Below are 19,866 nucleotides of genomic sequence, written 5' to 3' on the forward strand. Positions count from 1 at the left end.
CCAAACTTTTTAACGATTGTTTCAATCTCTGCTTCCCAAGACTTAGATGGATGAGGTGTTCTATCAGTTTCATCTGAAAATGGAGTCTCTTCTGGGCCTTCTGGACCTGTACCAATCCATGTCTAGTGAAGAATTGTTGTCAGGGCCTCTCAAATCATTTTTCTCCTGCATTATATCTTCTGTTTCCTATATCCTATATCTTCTTTTTTTCTTTGTTTAGTCCCTCATTTTAGTAGAGCACAACCTCCAGAAGCATCCTGAGGAAGGAAAAGTAAATGAAAGGGAAATTTTTTGAGATCTTTGAATGTTTGGACATACCTTTATTGTTTACCCACACTTGATTGGTATTTGACTCATCAGGTGTAGAATACTAGTTTGAAATAAATCTCCTTTTGAAATTTGATAGAATTTGCTCCTATGGGGTACCTGGGTGGCTCAGTTGGTTGGCTCAGTCGGCTAAGTGTCAGACTTTGGCTCAGGTCATGATCTCACGGTTTATTGAGTTCAAGCCCTGAATCAGGCTGGCTGCTGTCAGCGCAGAGCCTGCTTTGGATCCTCTGCCTCCTCTCTCTCTGCTCCTCCCTCGCTCATGCTCTCTCTCAAAAATGAATAAACATTAAAAAAAAAAAAAGAATTTGCTCCTATGTCTTCTAGCTTTCTTTGTGACTGTTGAGAAATTGAAAGTTATGTTCACTCTTGACTCTTTAAGTGATCTGTTTTTCTCTCTAGAAGCTTAGGATTGTCTGTTCCCCCCTCACCCCCCCCCACCCCCATGTCCTACAATTTCACAATGATGGTTTGGGATGAGTCATCTTTTATCCATTGTGCTGGGCACTCAGTGGGCCCTTTTAATCTGGAAACTCGTGACTTTTAGTTTGGAGACATTGTCTTGAATTTTTTGGTGATGATCATTCCTTCCCTAAGGAGTGATTGGTTTTTCTTTTGGAACTCTTATTTTTCAGATTTTGGATCTCCTGCAGTGGTCCTCTAATTTCTTTTTTTTTCTTTCTTTCTTATTTTTCATTTCTTTGTCCTTTTGCTTCCCCCCCCCCTCAGATATTTCCCAACATTTATCTTCCAACTCTTTTATTGAACTTTCCATTTCTGCAATCATATTTGTCTCTGAATACTCTTTTTATTTATTTATTTTAATGTTTATTTCTTTTGAGAGAGAGAGAACGAGAGCAAGTGAGCAGGTGAGGGGCAGAGAGAGAAGGGGATAATCCCAAGCAGACTCTGTGCTGAGCCCCACCCGGGGCTCAAACTCATGAATGGTGAGCTCATGACCTGTGCGAGATCAAGTCCAACACTCAACCGGCTAAGCCACCCAGGCGCCCCTCTAAATACTCTTTTAAAAATAGTATCCTGTTATTTATTGTTTTATGGTTGTAGTGGTACCTCACATCTCAAGATATTGATTATATATATTCTATGTACAATGTATATAGACAATGTATACAGAATATATATATTTTAAAATTTTCTTCTCACTAAATGGTTTCCTCTATGGGTTGTTCCCTCCCACCCTCCTTTGTTTTAGTCTTTTTGGTACCACCTCCCATGTTTGTTTTTGAAGTCGAATCCCTGCGTCCTCTACCTACTTCTTGCTTCCAGATCCCTCATGTTCCTCCTTCTTGTAAAAGGCCACGTTTTTTGGGCCTCTGCACAGGGTAAAGTGCATATTTGATGCTGAGTCCTCTTCTGCCATTCAGCTCCCAGTCGTTTACAACCAGATCTGCACCCTACAGGCAGGAAAGTGGAGGGTCATCTCTAGCTGGGTCTGATCAGCCTTAAAAGAAAGATCCCAAGATAATGACATTGGAATTTCCCCCAACGAAACAGGCCGACCAAATTACATTAAAGTTAGCCAACAAGCCCCCTCACACTCCGAGAACATCTGGGGTCTCATCTAAAGGATAAGCTGAACACAAGGAATTTACACAAGTTCACAAGGAATTTATGGTGTAGAGGGTGGGGTACCTTCAAGCTCCATCCGCAAGGACCCCCGCGAGGTGGAGGTGTGGCGGAGGTTGAGAAGGCCCGCCCCCCTTTCTCCCGAGAGCCTGGGGAGCTGGCCCCCTGCCAGCAGAGGGCGCCACCGCGCATGGCTGGCGGCTGCACGGGCAGGGCCTCTCTGGGAGGAGAGGAAGAAATCAGAGAGACGGCGAGGGGAAGTAGAGGTGGCGCCCAGCCCCACGGTCTCCCAGGGAGAACCGGTGTCTGGCCGCTGGCCTCAGCGGAACTCTACAAGCCACGCTGGCTGCTCATGGAGCCGAGGACTCGCGCGGAGACGGGATGCTCCCGGCCGCCGAGATCGGCAAGGCGCCGGCAGCCCCGGTGAGGCGGCCCTGGTGGCCCGGGGAGGGGACGCTGGTAGCTCGGGGAGGTGGCACAGATCTCCCAAAGGAGATTGCGTCGGTGAGGTGGCCCTGGCGGCCTGGGGACGTGGTTTCCGTGGCCCGGGGAGACAGGCCTTCCAATCTGGCGAGGTGGCACGGACCTCCCAGAGAAGGTGGTCCCAGTGCGGTGGCTCTGGCGACCCTGATGAGATGACACAGATAGTTGTCTCTAGGGACGTAGAGACATGCCCTGAAGGCTGGGCAAGGTAACTCCAGCGGTTCTGGGGAGGTGGCAGTGGTGGTCCTCAGGGCCACCTGCGTCAGATTGCCCTGATCCCTCAGGAAGACCCCAGGGGAGGGAGTCTGGGACCTCGCGCCCTCTGGGAATCCTGAGGAATTCCACCTATCACTCCAGTCTTAATGTGTTTGTTACACCTATTTTTCTAGTGCTGCCCTGAAAGTGGTAACGAAAGGAAGGACGTCGAGGAGAAAAGTAAGCAGACTCGAAACACCTTACCATTCTTTACCCAGCCATCTCTCCTAAGCTCAGCCCTCCAGGGTCTGCGGAGCAGAAGAGTCGTAGCCTGTTGTCTTTAAGATGAATCTCTCCTTTTTTTTTTTTTTGGTACAATATACTTGCATTGTATTAAGTGCTGGTTATCATCATGCACCTATCTTTCTTTATAAAATTGTAAAATGTGGGATAATTTGAAGATAAGCACTCCCTGACCCGGACTTAGTGCAGGACTGGTGTAGTTTCACTGGAGTCCGCCCCTCACACCAATTCAGAATAATTGGGGCCTGCCTGTTATTTTATTTATTTATTTATTTAAAAAAATTTTTTTCCCCAACGTTTTTTATTTATTTTTGGGACAGAGAGAGACAGAGCATGAACGGGGGAGGGGCAGAGAGAGAGGGAGACACAGAATCGGAAACAGGCTCCAGGCTCCGAGCCATCGGCCCAGAGCCTGATGCGGGGCTCGAACTCACGGACCGCGAGATCGTGACCTGGCTGAAGTCGGACGCTTAACCGACTGCGCCACCCAGGCGCCCCTCTGCCTGTTATTTTAATGAAGCAACAACTTATCAAGCGTCAGGAATTTGGGAGGGGCTAATGATCTAGGAGAGATGACCACCGCCTTAATTGGAGTCAAAATGGTAATTGTTTGGTGGTACTTTACCTTCAGTGAATTTGCCAGTAAAAGTTGATCTGGGAAGAAAAATACAAGGGATAACTTGTTTCCTGAATCTTGGTCTGGACAAGGAAGAGGGAAAAGGTCAGCATCTCCACTTCCTATCGAGGACAGGAGCACATCAGGGATGTGGACATTTGTCATTTTACTGTAATGAGCTAAGCATGGCAGGCTTCTGGAAATCAGGGAATCTTCAGTGGCTTTTGAAGTGAAGTTTATTGGGGGAGGAAGGGGAAAGGCATGTAACAGCTTTTCCATCAGAGGGTTTTTGGTTCTTCTGACCATGGCAAATAGTCTAGGAATGAGTAGTGGTAGGAGGAAGGGTGCCCACATTACCATAATGCCTTCAGGAATTAGGCTTGCCCTTACCATGCCTGCGGATACATTCTGCCTCGGAAGGAAAGCTCTAAGTAGCCCATAGCACTTGACAGTCATAGCTCAGCTCCTTTTTTAAAAGATTGGAGAGTACCCTCTATCTTTTAGTTAAACCCTTCCCTTTCCCACCTTTGCCCATTCAGATGCCTGAGAAGTTGATGCCTACTGAGATGTCATTTAGTAGAATGATAGACACAGACTATAGACTTTGTCCTTATCCCTCCTTTGGTGGCTTGGTCAACTTGTTTGCAGTTAGGGGTGCTTATTACAAGAAACAGAAAAGGAGAGTCATAAAAACCTCCCAAATCACCAGTGTGTCATCTTAAAGAACGTCATTTGACCAAGAATGTACTTACTGCATTTAAATGGTGATGTCAAAAGAATAGAATTTAAAACTAGGTGCAAAAAAAAAAAAATTTTTTTTAATGTTTATGTATTTATTTTGAGAGAGAAAGAGAGAAAGTATTTCAGGCAGGCTCCACAAGACAGTCGATGTGGGGCTCGATCCCACAAACCATGAAATCAGGACCTGAGGTGAAATCAAGAGTCCAAGGCTCAACCGACTGAGCCACGCAGGTGCCCCCCGCAAAAAAAATTTTTAAATAAAAAAAACAGTAAGTAAAAGTAAATGTAGATAGAATTTGCTCCCTAACCTACAGGAAAACATTCCCTCCACAAAGCCCTGCCTCTAGGTGTCTGCAGATGCAATGTTCAATGTACTTGTTTTATTCAAGATTAAACTAGAAAAAGAGGACACCGTGACTCTTGTCCATAACTGTAGATGGATTCTGCATTAATGAAGTTTGATGCAAACCAGCCTATTCTCATATTTGAAGGAGAAAAAAAGTAAGAAACTTGGGTGGAGGGTCAGGAAACATGGATTTTAATGCCATGTATAACCTTTAGGTGTCAGCTGGGCAAATGGTACAATTTATAGTTGGGAAGTCAAGGCATAGATTTATGCTAGTTTTGCTCCTAGTTACTGGTGGGCTACTGCTTCTCATAGCACATGGACGCACTTTGAATACTCATAAGTTGAATAGAACAAAGGAAAATTAGGGTTTGGGGGCTGGGGGAGGAACATAACCTAGTACTAAACACATTGGTATGTATTCTCTTAATCCTAAACGAGCAAAATCTGACAGTTACATTTTGCATTTAGGCATATCTCTCTCTCTCTCTTTTCATATTTTCATTTGATCAGAAGTAACAGTTGTTTCGTAATGAGGCTGATCATAATCTCTTGTCTAACCTCTTGCCTTCTCTCATTGCTGCTTTCTTAAAACTTCATTTTTGGTGAAGAGCCAACTTGTACAAGGGCAGCTCCAGGAAGAACAGAGGCAAAGTTCAACCAGTATTGCTCCCCAGGAGGCTCCGTATTGTTTCCCCAGCTTTCTCTCTCACACACACACTTTTTTTTGTTTTTCTTTTTTCTTTTGTTTTTTTTTTTTTAGAAATTGCTGTAGTCTTTGTAACTAAACATACACTAGTACAATCAAGCTTTTCATTTGTTTACAAACAAACACCGTGAATGGTTTGTTTAGGGAGGACCACATCCTTTAGTTAAACCTGAGGTAGAGAAATGCACTGCATGTTCAGGTTTATTCTAAGGTTTGGTTTCCAGGAAGTCTGCTTTTTCTCTGGGGCCTTATTTTATAGCATTTACTTTCATCTGGAAATCAATTGCTGTTCCTCTTACACTTCTACATTATCTTTTTTTTTTTGTAATCTGTAGGTGCTACTCAAATCTAGGGAGATTAAGCCCTGTCTGCGGAATAATTCACACCGTGGACTGAGTGGAGTCAAGCATGTTGGGCAGCAGGGAGCCTAGGGACCCCACAGTGGCACGCTCGCAGCTACCATTATACCGAGTTTCCTAACCTTCTGCTGGAAGGATTCCATGAGTTACCAAAAGGGAATAGCCTGCACATGGAAACAGATACTACAGAGGAAACAGTGTATCTCAGCACACCAGGGTGGTGTGGAAAGAGACGCGGCAGCCATTGGGAATCTTGTCACTTACCTTCTTTGTCAGGAAGCTGCTGTGGCCTTCCGCTTTCTCTGGCGCTTAGGGCACATCTGCCCTGGAACAGATATAGAGCTGGAGATACTCTGGAAGAGAGGAGCAGTGCTGTCGGTCCAGAAATTTAGGACAGTGGAAGATCACTTAATTGCCTTTGAAGTGAATCAAGCATTTACTAGAAGTTTGTTTCTTTAAATAAAAATTGAACATTTTTTATTTATGTATCTGAATCTTGCCTCTTTCCACAAAGAATTAGAGGCAGCTTAAATTGCTTAATTTTGCCTTAAACATTGTGGATACTGGAAGAAGGTATAGACGCTTGCAGAGTGAAAAACTGACGTGGAAACGATAGGCAATGCTAGGTTTCAGGCAGAGAGTAAGGAACGGGCTCTTAGGGAAATCTGCCCACATGCTAAATGGGATGGGAGCAAAGCTACCCAGGAGCTCCTGGTTTCACTGCACATTGTTTGCTCAGCCACCGTCCATGTTTCCTCTGCTCCCACTCTTCCCGAGAAATGGCTCAGGGCTCCAAATCACCTGTTTTTGTCACATTTAATATGTACACTGTGGATTGGTGTGAGTCTAGTTTATTTGCCACAGAAGGATCCTCACGTCGGACTGTGCAATTTAGTGGTTGCATCAGTCATTTTGAATTTTCCTTAGTAATTTGTGTTTTCTCTCAAGCTCCTTTTTTCCTTTTTCTGACATGGAAAGTTTTGTATAATGGCATTTGAAGCTTTTAAAACTTTTTTACTCGGGGCTCCTGGGTGGCTCAGTCAGTTAGGCGTCTGACTTTGATGTCAGCTGAGGTCATGATTCACGGTTTGTGAAATCCACATCGGGCTCTGCATTGATAGCATGAGCCTGCTTGGGATTCTCTCTCCCTCTCTCTCTCTACTCCTCCTCCATGCATGCTCTCTCTTGCTCTCTCTCTCAAAATAAATAAATAAGCATTTTTTAAAACCCAACTTTTTTACTCTTACGTAAGGAAGAGTTTTTACTCGGTCACCTTTTCAATTTTTTTCATAGACTCAAAATCTTTCAATACTATTTTTTCTTTTTTTAAGGCATTTTTTAAAAGAATTCCTTTTTTAAAAAATGTTTATTTTTGAGAGAAAGAGAGCATGCAAGCAGAGAGAGAGAGGGACAGAGGATCTGAAGCAGGCTCTATGCTGACAGCAGAGAACCTGATGTGGGTCTCGAACTCACACTCTGAGATCATGACCTGAGCTGAAGTCGGACACTTAACTGACTGAGCCACTCAGGTGCCCCCCTTTGTATATCTTTTGTATTTCCTTTAATCCTGTGGTGCTTGGTAATGTTAAATAATTGTTATTCTTTCATTTTAGATGACATAAATATTGCAGCTCTTTTTGGAAATGAACAAGTCAGTGAAGATACAGATAATGGTGATCTCACTTCCTACGTGTCTGCATTTATAGAAAAAGAAGTTGGAAATGACCTTAAATCTTTAAAGAAACTTGATAAACTCATAGAACAGATGACAGAAAATAAAATGCAGTTAGAAGAACAGGCAAGTATTAAAACTCATTGAAATAATACCAGAATTGTTCAATGACATAATATAGACATCACCATTATTATATATCACTGTTGTTCTAGGGAATTTTGAAGATACAGATTATGACAAATAGTCTAGTCATTTAAAACTGTTTAATAGGTTTTAAGGACCTACAATGTGCTAGGTACTTTACAAATTATGTAAAAGACAAAGTTCCTGCTGATCTGATTTAGGTCTTAAAAACATAATGACAGCTAACATGAAAAAAATTGTTTTTTAATGTTTATTTAAGAGAGAGAGAGAGAAAGAGAGAGAGAGAGAGAGAGAGAGAGAGAGAGGGAGGGAGTGGGGGAGGGGCAGAGAGATAGAGACAGAATTCAAAGCAGGCTCCAGGCTCTGAGCTGTCAGCACAGAGCCCGACTTGGGGCTTGAACTCACAAACCGTGAGATCATGACCTGAGCTGAAGTTGGCCACTTAACCAACTGAGCCACCCAGGCACCCCTGACAGCTAACATTTTAAGGAGTTTTTCATACAGTGACTTTTAAAGTCAAGGAAGTAATTCATGGTGTACAAAAATGTCATAACACCATCATTCCAAACTTTTTATATGTGCGCTCATGAGGAGAAAACCTGAAAATAAGTATGACATAATAATGGTTATTTCTGAGTGGTTGGTTAACAGGTGATTCATATTCTTTACATCTTTCTGTATTTTCAGGTATTTTCTTTTTACAGTGAAATTATTACTTAAAATGGTGTTTAAAAAACCCAATGAATGTAATCTTAAAAAAATAAGTGGATCCATGTACTTGGAACAGTGTGTCAAGGATAAAAGATTTATATCATGTAACTGCTACATTGGGTTAAGTGTGTGGGTATGTTCCTGTGTTAGCCCTGGGTTGATAGCCATCCTTTGTTCCCCCATCCCCACCCCCTCAGCCCTCACCTTTCCGGTTTTTCCACCATGTCTGCCCTATTCTCCTAAGCATGGCCCAGCCCCACCCCGTCCATCCACGCCTGTGGCCAAGTTGTAGTGGGCTCTCTGAGGAAGTCACGGGCTGAGCAGATGGATGCCAGCCCTGATATGTGGTCTCCAGGGCTCCTTCCTTGGGAAGGTCGGCTCCTCTGCCACTCCCCTCATTTGTTCTTACAAATTCTCCCCAGGATACCTACCCCATCTGGCCATTCTGTCTTCCCAAATAGAAAAGATGAAGGCTGCTTAGCATGACTCTATTGAACAGTCTACCCCACATTCCACAAACTTCTTTGCAGCCATGTCTACTTCTTAATTCAGCCGAAGATCAGTCTACGGCTGTCCTCGTGCCTCACATTCTACCTGCCACCGGAGTGATGTTGCTTCGTGGTTTTATAGTTTCCTCCTCTGCTCCTCAGCCAGTCCTGTCCCCTCAGCGTAGGGACACGCCCACGGCTCTTCCTGAAAACAGAACACTCCCCCCTCATCTCTTAGCCAGTGCTAGTCCCTCCCTTTTGTTGTTAGGCTTCCTCAAGAAGTCCCCTTTCTTTGTGTCTGTCTCCACTTCCCAAACAGGCTTGTTTCTCCGATGACCCCAGAAGCTGCTGCCAAAGCCCCTAACTGAACCTTAAATTCAGCATGTCCCAAACTGTACTGCTCTGTGTCTTCACATGCTTCCCTTTCTTGGAAAATGGCGCCACTATCTGCCTGTCACCCGGGCCTGAAGCCTGGGAACCTTACTAAGATTGCCAGTCATCCTGCCTCCTCTATCCCATCTCCAGAACATCTGACCTTTGCCCCCTTCCTGTCTCTGCCGCCACCCAGTTCACCTAGTTTAGGGCTGCAGCCTGTCACACACTGGATGGCAGTTTGCCCGTCTTCTGCTTCCTTCCCATCCTGCAGTAACCATCGCTCATTTTTATCCATTACAGAAATGATATCATGTATGAATAAGCAAATATATATAAAATATAGTTACAGTCTTTTCTGTATTGTGTAAGCGCGTGTATACTTAAAATATGCATGGCTTAACTTTTTATAATTAATGTAATACATGACTTGCTTTCCTATCAATGTATATAGATCTCTCTTTTTGAATGGTTTTATGGTATTCAACTATGGTTGTACGTAATTTAACTAGGCCCTTACTAGTGGACATTTTTGCTGTTTCCACTTTTTAGTACTACAAATAGTATGAGAATAAACATAATTGTTTATCACATTACCTTTTTTTTTTTTTAGATTTTTTATTTTAAGTAATCTCTATACCCAACACAGGGCTCAAACTTACAACCCCTACATCAGGAGTCTCGTGCTCCCCCAACTATGCCAGCCAGCCGTCCCTGACTTTCCAAATCATAAATCTAACTGAATGATTCCCTTATTAAAAACTCTTAATGGTGGGGCGCCTGGCTGGCTCAGTCGGTTGAGCGTCCGACTTCAGCTCAGGTCATGATCCTACGGCCTTGTGAGTGAGTTCGAGCCCTGTGTCAGGCTCTGTGCTGACAGCTCAGAGCTTGGAGCCTGCTTCAGATTCTGTGACTCCCTCTCTCTCTCTGCCTCTCCCTTGCTCATGCTCAGTCTCTCAAAAAATGAATAAACGTTAACAAAAAATTTTTTTAAACTCTTAATGGATTCCCATTGCCTGTTGGAAAAAGCCCATATCCTTCTAAGGCACAAGATGCTTCTCTGATCTCGCCTCTCCCTACCAATCTAGGTTTGTCTCTTCTTTTTTTTTTTTTTCTTTTAACATTATTTATTTATTTTTGAGAGACAGAGAGAGACAGAGGATGAGCAGGGGAGGGGCATAGAGACAAGGAGACACAGAATCCAAAGCAGGCTCCAGGCTCTGAGCTGACATCACAGATGTGGGGCTCAAACCCATGAACCTCAAGATATGACCTGAGCTGCAGTCCGACCCGACTGAGCCACCCAGGTGCCCCTAGGGTCGTCTCTTCTTTCTATGTGTTCTTGAACTGTATTATGTGCCTTACTCAGCTTTGCTGGTCTCTCATTATGACTGAGCCGTTCCTTTTGTCTGGAATGTCCTTTCCTTCCAAAGTTCCCCAGAAAATTCCCACCGGCCCTGTAGAGGTCTTTGCAGGAGCCATGTAAGCCCAGTTGCCTTGCATCTCAACACCTCATTATCCAAAGCGTGGGAGCTTGTTGGAAACGCAGAATGTCAGTCCCTACTTCAGTCTTAACAACTCACATTTGCATTACACCAGCTGTCTAGGCAATTCCTGTGTACATTCAGGTTTGGGAGGCACTACCTTCAGACACCATTGTACCTAGCATCTATCTTTTATTGCATCAGTCCCATAATACAGTAGTTATTTGCTTCCATTTCTCTCCCATATGAACTGAGCTTAAGGGCAGACACCATGTCTTATTTATCTGTTCCTAGCACAGTGCCTCGCACAAAGTGTCTAATCAGTCTAGATTCAATTGAAATTCCTCTAGAATAGTCTTTATGTTGTATTGATACCTAATACTTGTATATGTTTTTCCATGTGCTAGAAGAAGAATTAGTAAATACCACATCTAAAGGTGTTACCTGTATATTATCTTCCCAAGTCAATGGTTCTTGCCGTAGACGTCAATCAGAATCACCAGGGTCACTTTTGCAACAAACATGTACTCAGACTTTTAGAATAGAACTTCATTTTTTTTTGAAGGAAAGTGTTTGGTAGATAAAGCATAAGAAAATTCTCTGTCTGGACCCTCTGAAAGTGCTGAGCTTCATGAAAGATGCAGAGGTGCTTACAGGGGCATCTGCTGCTGCCCACACATCCCCACGTACGGCATTTTGTGTTTAGGTTTGGTTGGTGCAGGAGGCAGAAATCGCACCTTTCTTTTGAAGCTTATAATTGACAATTTTCAATTCTTTTAGAACAAACATGTATTTTGAAGATGATAATCTAATTAAAACATTACAAGGGGGCTCCTGGGTGGCTCAGTCAGTTAAGCGTCCGACTTCTGCTCAGGTCATGATCTCGTGGGTCTTGAGTTTGAGCCCTGCATCGGGCTCTGTGCTCAGAACCCACTTTCCGATCCTCTGTCTCCCTTTCTCTCTATCCCTCCCCCAGTGGTGCTTTTTCTCTCTCAAAAATAAACATTAAAAAAAAAAAAAAGTGTGAAAATTTTATCTGATTGCTGCTGTTTTTTGTTTTTGTTACAATCAGGTACTTACAATTTCATCAGAAATCCCTAAAAGAATTCAGAGTGCCTTAAAAAATGCAGAAGAATCAAAGCAATTTCTTAATCAGTTTCTGGAGCAAGAAACTCATCTCTTCAGTTCCATTAACAGCCATTTGCTGACCGCACAGCCCTGGATGGAAGATCTGGGGGCCATGATTAACCAAATTGAAGAGATTGAGCGCCATCTTGCTTACCTTAAATGGATTTCACAAATTGAAGAACTAAGGTAAAAAGGGCTTCTTTGTTCTCATAATTATTATTTTCCTTTGAGGCTCTGTCTTAGCAGTGCATGCATGCCATTAAATAATTGAGTTAATTAAAGATTATAATAATGTAATTTTCCTGGTTGTTATGAAAATAGTATTATAATGATTTTCCTTTTTTGTGAATGAACATAAACTTTTCAGGGAGCTTAATTTGCATTTGAAAGAAAGTGATCTAAGTAAAAATTTTAAGTCCTGTAGTTGTATTGTGAACACAAAATAAAAACTATTATTTGTAATACCAAATTAATAAACAACTCTTCAACGTGGTAATATTACTTTTTAGACACGATCACTTAATAAAATGGATTGCTTTCTCTAAAATTTGAATTTCTTTCAATGGGAATCCTCTAATAAGAGATGTACAGTATTCTTAAGTAACAGTTTTGCTACCTGTGGGTAGAGGAAAAAAAGTACACACTTCTTTCTGAATTTAATTCTGAATTGAATCACTAGTGTTAACTGAGAGTGTCTGGTATTGTCTTTCAAACAAGCTAAATTAACATTTCTGTCTAGATTGGCAAAATTATTTGGTTTTTGATATAGTCCCCCAGCCCCTCCATACTGCATGGTTCCATCGTGCTTTGTTTTAGCTACTCTTGCTCAAAGCTGTCAGCAACCATTAATATTGTCTGGAAGACTTGAAGAAGAAAAGTCATCCAAGAGTCTTAGTGTCCCATTGTGTATCAGAGTTAATATATTTTATGTTACGTCTTCCAGAGAGTAATGCAGTATCACTTTGTCCTGTGTATTTCCCGAGATTTTAAAGAATTTTACCTCTCAGCATGGTGTGAAGTCTTTGTTTTGCATATATAAGTTTAACATTTACAGAAAAAATGATACACCTAAGATTGTAGTGTTACCAGTGATTCCAGAAATCAATTTAAACTTTTTAGATCATCTCCTTGTTGGGATAAATTATTTGGGGTGAACAGATTTTAAATCTTGCTACTTTTTACTTCATTTTTCTTTGCCCCTCTGGAGGAAAACACCAACAAGGAGCAATGTTAATAACCTTATTATTAAGTAGAGTAAGTTGTTTAAAAGCCTCACTCTTGTAGGAGCCAAAGCAATAGGTTAATTAACATAGGAGTATGGTTATGGATAGCCTTTTTCTGGTGTTGGGATTGTTTAAGACAAGTTTGCCCTGGGCATCATATTAGAAATAGGAATCAAGTTCATAATCAAATAGAGCATAGCTATTTCTCCTTAACAACATGTTCTTTGCTCTCGAGGTGATAAATCTCTATTTCTGTTTTCCTTTGGGTTTTTAAGATTTTCCTCATCTAGTTTCTCTCTAACATTAACCTGCTTTTTATTCTGTAGCACTTTCTCTTTTTTAAACAATTAGTTTTTTCCTTAGAACTACCATCTTTTATTAGCTCTGCTTCTTGAATACCACAGTATCGCAGTGTGATTATGCACAAACCCTGTTTCCCTAGCTTTTTCTGTGCTCTGAATGCCATTCATGATGCTGTGTTGTGTGGAGAGCTACTTTACTGTGTCCTGGAAAGGAGTCCTCCCTTAGTCTGTGCTTTTGTGTACATTTTACATTGTTTTGTAACATTTGTACATTTCTTAAACACAGCAGTCTTCCTTTTAACATAATGCAACACTTACTTTGGATTTATGTTTCTTTGAAGTGGGAAATCAGCAAAAAGGTTTTAATTTGCCATGACGCACAGGGAAGAACCTTACAGGGGAGCAGGCTCCGTGCATGCTGACCATCAGAACAAGCCCATAAACGGGGATCCTGGTGGCTCAGTCACTGGAGCGTCCGACTCTTGATTTCAGCTCAGGTCATGAGCTCACAATTCGTGGGTTCCAATCCTGTGTCGGGCTCTGAGCTGACAGCGTGGAGCCTGCTTAGGATTCTCTCTCTCCCTCACTCTCTGCCCTTCCACCTCCCTCACACACATGCACTCTCTCAAAATAAATAAATAAACTTTAAAAACAACAAGAAAAGAACAAGTCCATAAAAAAAAAACAAAAAACTACTGGTGCTTTATTTTTTTTTTTTTGTTTTTGTTTTTTTTTTTTTTTTTTATTTATTTTTGGGACAGAGAGAGACAGAGCATGAACGGGGGAGGGGCAGAGAGAGAGGGAGACACAGAATCGGAAACAGGCTCCAGGCTCTGAGCCATCAGCCCAGAGCCTGACGCGGGGCTCGAACTCACGGACTGCGAGATCGTGACCTGGCTGAAGTCGGACGCTTAACCGACTGCGCCACCCAGGCGCCCCACTACTGGTGCTTTAAATGCAGAAATGATGGGTTTCTTGACACCCAATGGGACAAAAGAGTGCTTTCAATTCTGGTAGTAGCTATAAAAGACAAAACTGGTTGGAAATCTTAATAAAAATGATTAGAGAAAGAGAAGAAAGAAAAATGAGAGAATGGGAGTAAGGGATGGCCACAAGAGCTGACAGGAATAAATAGAATAATACAAAAACACGAGCTAAGTATTCTTGCTGAGGCCTGAAGCAGTGACCGTGAAAAACACAAGCAGCTCTCAGAGGAGAGGAAAAAATGCTAGTGCATAGTGGAGCTCGGCAGGAAATACACATTCCTGTTCCTAAGGAGGACGCTGTGTGTGCCCCAGGAACATACACCAAACGGGGGACTGGAGTCCCAGCACTTTGGCGGCCGGCAGAGGATGCCTGGAGGTACACTCCCGCCTCAGGTTTCCTACAGGGGGCGGCTCCTGAACCAACGTCAGTTATTGACAAGGTCACATTTTGTTCCTTATTCTTAGCTGTTTAAGCTATGAGATGTTATTTTTATCCAAAGAAACATCTCATTTTTATTTTTCCTTATTTTAATTTTTTTTATTTTTTTAAATTATTTTTTTCAACATTTATTTATTTTTTGAGAGACAGAGACAGAGCATGAGCAGGGGAGGTGCAGAGAGAGGGAGACACAGAATCAGAAGCAGAGTCCAGGCTCTGAGCTGTCAGCACAGAGCCCGATGCAGGGCTCAAACTCATGAACCGTGAGATCGTGACCTGGGCCAAAGTCAGTCACCTAACCGACTGAGCCCCCCAGGCTCCCCTTTAATTTTTTATTCAAGTATAGTTGACACACAACATCTCATTTTTAAATAAAATGTTTTGCTCTATGAAGTCAAATAAGCCAAAATGGTGGCTCACGGGATAAATTTGTCCTGAAGACATCTTTTATTTGGCTTGTTTCAAAGGATTTGATTAATTGATTTTGCATGAAAGTCTTGATTTCTGGCTTTCCTAGAAAAAAATGTTAAGCTTTGGCCACATTGGTAAAAAGAAAGCCACTTCTGGCTGCCTCCTTCTTCCTTGCACAGAACCTTATATACCACAGGAGGGAGATGTCATTTTTGCTGCACTTGGAATTTTGACAGACTATCTTTGAAGTTTGCTTTGCCTCATTTTGCAGTGATAACATTCAGCAATATCTGATGACCAATAACGTCCCAGAGGCAGCCTCTACTCTGGTGTCTATGGCGGAACTTGACATCAAGCTTCAGGAATCATCTTGTGCTCATCTTCTTGCTTTCACGAGAGCCACTGTTAAATTCTGGCATAAGATCCTCAAGGACAAACTTACAAGGTAAGGAATTCACCTGTTATTTCATGGTAGTGCTTTCACATGGATATTCGGTGACCATTGTATTTTACTGAAATACGTGTGTTGCTTTTTCTGTTACAGTGATTTTGAGGAAGTTTTAGCCCAGCTTCACTGGCCATTCATCACACCCCCCCAGTCTCAGACTGTTGGCTTGAGTCGCCCAGCAGGTGCCCCTGAGATATACAGTAACCTGGAGACACTGTTTTGCCAGCTTCTGAAACTGCAAACCTCGTATCTTTGTTGGAGATAAACTTACTAAAATTGCTTTTTTTTTCGAGAGTGGATTTGTGGCTAGAGAGTAAAACTTTTTGAAAGGGACCAAGAAGCCAAACAGTAGTACTAGGTGTGGACTTGATCTGTAAATACCCGCAGAGTGGTGGATTGTGCCCTTCAGAGTGAATAGCGTTGGGGGGAGCGGGGTCAGTCTGAAATATATGACTGACCCAGGTTTATATCACACGTAGGTCTCTTGGGACGACAGAAAAAAAAAAATGGGCAATAGGGAGGAAAGTTTAGTAATCTAGTGTTAATAAAGGAATTCTTGATTGTGTTTCCTTCATCACTACTGTTTTTTATGTTAGGAAAGACAGGGTAATTCTAATAACATATTTCATGCACTTTTTACGAAATCATATGCAATGTAAAATTATGTCTTATAATTAATTTTACTTAGTATCTAATATATTTGTTAGAAAAGTATATTGTGTATCTGTACATACATACACGTGTGTGTATATATGTGTATATATCCATATATCCATGCATATATATTTTTTTGTATCCTTTTCTTTTTCCTTGACTTGACTATGTCAGAGATGAATTACTTACTGAGCCAAAACAACTTCCAGAAAAATACTGTCTTCCTGCATCCCCGTCTGTCATCCTGCCCATCCAGATTATGCTGACTCCCCTTCAGAAAAGGTTCAGGTATCACTTCCGAGGGAACCGACAGACTAATGTTATAAGCAAGGTGTGCTTTGCCAACTCTTGTCCTTCGTTGTTATTAATAGCAGTTGTTAAGCGTCCCAATCCTCTTTCTGGTTTAAGTTAAAATCCGATCCCATTCACATTTCTGTTTTTTCTCTGAAGAGCTAAATTCCTGTTTTGTCCTTGCCTTAATAGATCTATTTTGGGACTTGTGTTGATATGCCACTTGTGAGGGATACGCTCACTCATTAGCACGTCATCTCACCAGTGTCTCAAGTTGCCCCTTGGGTGTGCTGTGACATTTGTTGGGGGCACTTGTGACAACTGGCTCCACGTGTTTCACTGTGCGAATTGCTCCTTCAGGCTTATATATATATATATCAGAGAGAGATGTGAAAGTCCACAGATAGTCGAGTATTCACTTTTGAACAGAGTGCTGATGCTACCATGATTTATGGCTGAGGTGCCTGGGTGGCTCAGTTGGTTGGGCATCTGACACTTGGTTGGGGCTCAGATCACGATCTCACAGTTCAAGCCCTGCATCAGGCTCTGTGCTAATGGTGTGGAGCCTGCTTGGGATTCTCTGTCTCCCTCTCTGCCCCTTCCCCACTCGCTCTCTCTCTCTGTCTCTCTCCCCTCCTCCCTCCCTCCATCTCTCTCTCAAAAATGGATAACCATTTAAAAAATAAGTGAAAAGCTTAAAAAAATTTAAAACATTAAATGATTTGTGTGTGTACAAGAAAGTAAGGAATGATGGGGATGGCTTTGAGGAAATTCTCACCATCTCACCAGCATTTTAGCTGAGGGATTACAGCCATGTATATTGGAGATACTCTGTTTTTTGTTTGTTTCTTTGTTTTTTTTTTTTAGAGAAAGAAGTGAGTGAGTGAGGAGGAACAGAGGGACAGGGGGGCAGGGGAGAGAGAGAGAGAGAGAGGAAGGAAAGAAGGAAGGAAGGAAGGAAGGAAGGAAGGAAGGAAGGAAGGAAGGAAGGAAGGAAGGAAGAAGGAAGGAAGGAAGAAGGAAGGAAGGAAGAAGGAAGGAGGGAGGAAGGAAGAAGGAAGGAAGGAAGAAGGAAGGAGGAAGGAAGGAAGGAGGGAGGAAGGAAGAAGGAAGGAGGGAGGAAGGAAGGAAGAAGGAAGGGAGGAAGAAGGAAGGGAAGAAGGGAGGGAGGGAGGGAGGGAGGGAGGGAGGAAGGAAGAAAGAATCTTAAGCGGCTCCATGCTCAGTGCGGAGCCCAATGCGGGGCTCGATCCCAGGACTCTGGATGACCTGACCCAAAATCAGGAGTCGGACGCTCAAATGACTGAGCCACCAGGTGCCCCTATATTGGAGATATTCTTGAGATTTTTCTTTAACTTGACCGGAAAAACAATCAGGCATTTGTTTTTAATGAAATTTGATTGAATTTATTGAGAATTAGAACTCTGTTGCCAGGGGGTGGAGACTACCTTATTTATCCTTAAGTTTTGCTACACTTAATGCAGTGCAAGTAGCAGAGTGGTTCATTTCAGTGTTTTGAATTATATGTTATTGCACCAGGCTTACCCCAGGCATTGTATGTGGCATTTATAAATGAGTTTATAGGCTTTATAGAATTTTAAAGGGGTCAAGGGATAGGGAGTTATGTTTGCACGGGAAGGAGTTGAGTGGCAATTGGATTTCTGGGTCTTAAATTCAGTTTATTCTGTTGTACTTTATGGATCTCCTCCTTTTTTGGATGAGGTGTTGGTAGAAAGAAGAATAGAACCAATTAGTAAGTAGCGAGACAAGGCAATAAACCTACAGATGTAGAGAGGCAGTAAGAATTTGAGGTTAGAAAATTGTGAGTTATGTTGATTCCTTTCTTTTTTTTAAATTATTTTAATTTTTTTTTTAATATTTATATTTGAGAAAGAGAGAGAGGGAAGGAGAGGCAGAATATGAGCGAGGGAGGGGCAGAGAGAGAGGGAGACACAGAATCTGAAGCAGGCTCCAGGCTCCGAGCTGTCAGCACAGAGCCTGACATGGGGCTCGAACCTACGAACCCCAAGATCATGACCTGAGAAGTTGGACACTTAACTAACTGAGCCACCCAGGCGCCCCATGTTGATTCCTTTCTAAAGTACATTTCCACTCTGTCATCAAGACTAAACTACACAGCCCCTGAGATTAGGGATGCCCCTTACTCACTTTTGTATTTCCAGCATCTAGCACATAACAGGGATTTACCACTCAGTAAATGTTTTTGAATGCCTGTCCAACAAAACTTGGAAGGTTTGTAGAATCATCTCTAGGGACGATTTAAAAAGCTGCCTATTTACATTTACTTTTCTATGATTTTACCTGTTTTAAGGCATATTTTTTTCTTACTTTACCTTTTGAAAAGACAAACCAGAAGAAAATCAGGTTTAAAAGTTATTTTGGAACGTAATTTACAAAAAAAAACCGAACACAAAACAAAATTAAAGGCTATCGGTTCTTTGTAATGCTCATCATTTTACATATCTCCAAAGTGCTATGTTTTCAACACATACAGTATTGTAAATTTATGAGTTTACTGACTTATGCCACCTTTGGGAATTTGTTGGGAGTACATTGGGAAACATCTGATTAAAGTTCAGAGCAGAAATTGTGTTCTTTTATAAGAATCTTCACCTAATTTGTGTAAGTGCTATGTGTATACAATTAACTAGAACCATTTAATTGTAACTTTCTGGTCAGAATGACTTAAGAATTCAGACTATTTTAACTTCCTTCCTTAGCCTGAATGGTACTTGGCTCAGGTACTTATGTGGATTGGGAATCACACTCAGTTTCTGGATGAGAAGATTCAGCCAATATTAGACAAAGTAGGCCCTTCGGTAAATGCAAGGGTAAGAAACTGTGTTCTTAAATTGTTCCAGTTTTAGAGTTGTGTGTGTCCGCGAATAATCTGTCATTTACCTTACCTCCTGCTTACATGTTTCTTTCAGCTTGAATTTTCCCGGGGCCTCATGATGCTCGTTCTTGAGAAGTTAGCTGCAGACATCCCATGTCTGCTCTATGATGACAATCTCTTCTGTCATCTGGTAGATGAGGTGCTTTTGTTCGAAAGGGAGCTGCACAGTCTTTATGGCTATCCCAGCACTTTTGCCAACTGTATGCATATTCTGTCAGAGGACACCTGTTTTCAGAGGTGGTTGACTGTGGAGAGAAAATGTAAGTGTTCAGTAGCCATCAAGTGGAGAGCATATTATCTCCTTTTGTGTATATTAACTTTTGGTGTTTTTCTCCACCAGCTCTGGGTAGAAACTAGAGGCATCTGAATTTTTCTTGGTTAAGGTTTACCAAGTTGCCTTTTCTTCCCATCAAACCAGTTTTTCCTGTACTTGCACCATCCACGTTTCTAGAGTGGAAGAGTCAAGCCAGTATAGGATACAGCTAACTGTTTTATAGATTGTACCATAGTACTTCCTGTTCTTTGTA

At 42.0% G+C, this 19,866-nt stretch overlaps 1 protein-coding gene and 1 long non-coding RNA gene across 6 annotated transcripts in view; one reads left to right on the forward strand and one right to left on the reverse strand.

Annotated features, from left to right (window-relative positions):
* On the reverse strand, positions 1–19,460 carry LOC131509525 (uncharacterized). Of its 2 annotated transcripts, XR_009260553.1 has the most exons (5): positions 19,350–19,460; positions 5,931–6,019; positions 3,521–3,594; positions 1,602–1,742; positions 1–257 (listed from the first exon to the last, which is right to left on the reverse strand). It is a non-coding gene; the product is annotated as an uncharacterized LOC131509525 (long non-coding RNA). The 2 variants fall into 2 exon arrangements; XR_009260554.1 differs by lacking the exons at positions 3,521–3,594; positions 5,931–6,019; positions 19,350–19,460 and adding an exon at positions 1,981–2,080 and having other exon boundaries at positions 1,602–1,789.
* The window catches only part of RINT1 (RAD50 interactor 1), a 30,290-nt gene continuing 12,527 nt past the window's right edge, over positions 2,104–19,866 (forward strand). The window contains exons 1-9 of one of the 4 annotated variants that reach the window (XM_058725354.1): positions 2,165–2,337; positions 2,787–2,832; positions 7,280–7,464; positions 11,613–11,854; positions 15,301–15,474; positions 15,574–15,723; positions 16,306–16,462; positions 19,164–19,274; positions 19,374–19,599. In XM_058725354.1, coding sequence (XP_058581337.1) covers positions 2,296–2,337; positions 2,787–2,832; positions 7,280–7,464; positions 11,613–11,854; positions 15,301–15,474; positions 15,574–15,723; positions 16,306–16,462; positions 19,164–19,274; positions 19,374–19,599 — 1,333 coding nt within the window. In that variant the 5' untranslated portion in view covers positions 2,165–2,295. Of the gene's footprint in view, positions 2,338–2,786; positions 2,833–7,279; positions 7,465–11,612; positions 11,855–15,300; positions 15,475–15,573; positions 15,724–16,300; positions 16,463–19,163; positions 19,275–19,373; positions 19,600–19,866 lie in introns of those variants that run through there. The other 3 variants (XM_058725353.1, XM_058725355.1, XM_058725356.1) reach the window with 3 other exon arrangements.

This window comes from Neofelis nebulosa, chromosome 4 (assembly GCF_028018385.1).
Source record: "Neofelis nebulosa isolate mNeoNeb1 chromosome 4, mNeoNeb1.pri, whole genome shotgun sequence".
Lineage (NCBI taxonomy): Eukaryota > Metazoa > Chordata > Mammalia > Carnivora > Felidae > Neofelis > Neofelis nebulosa.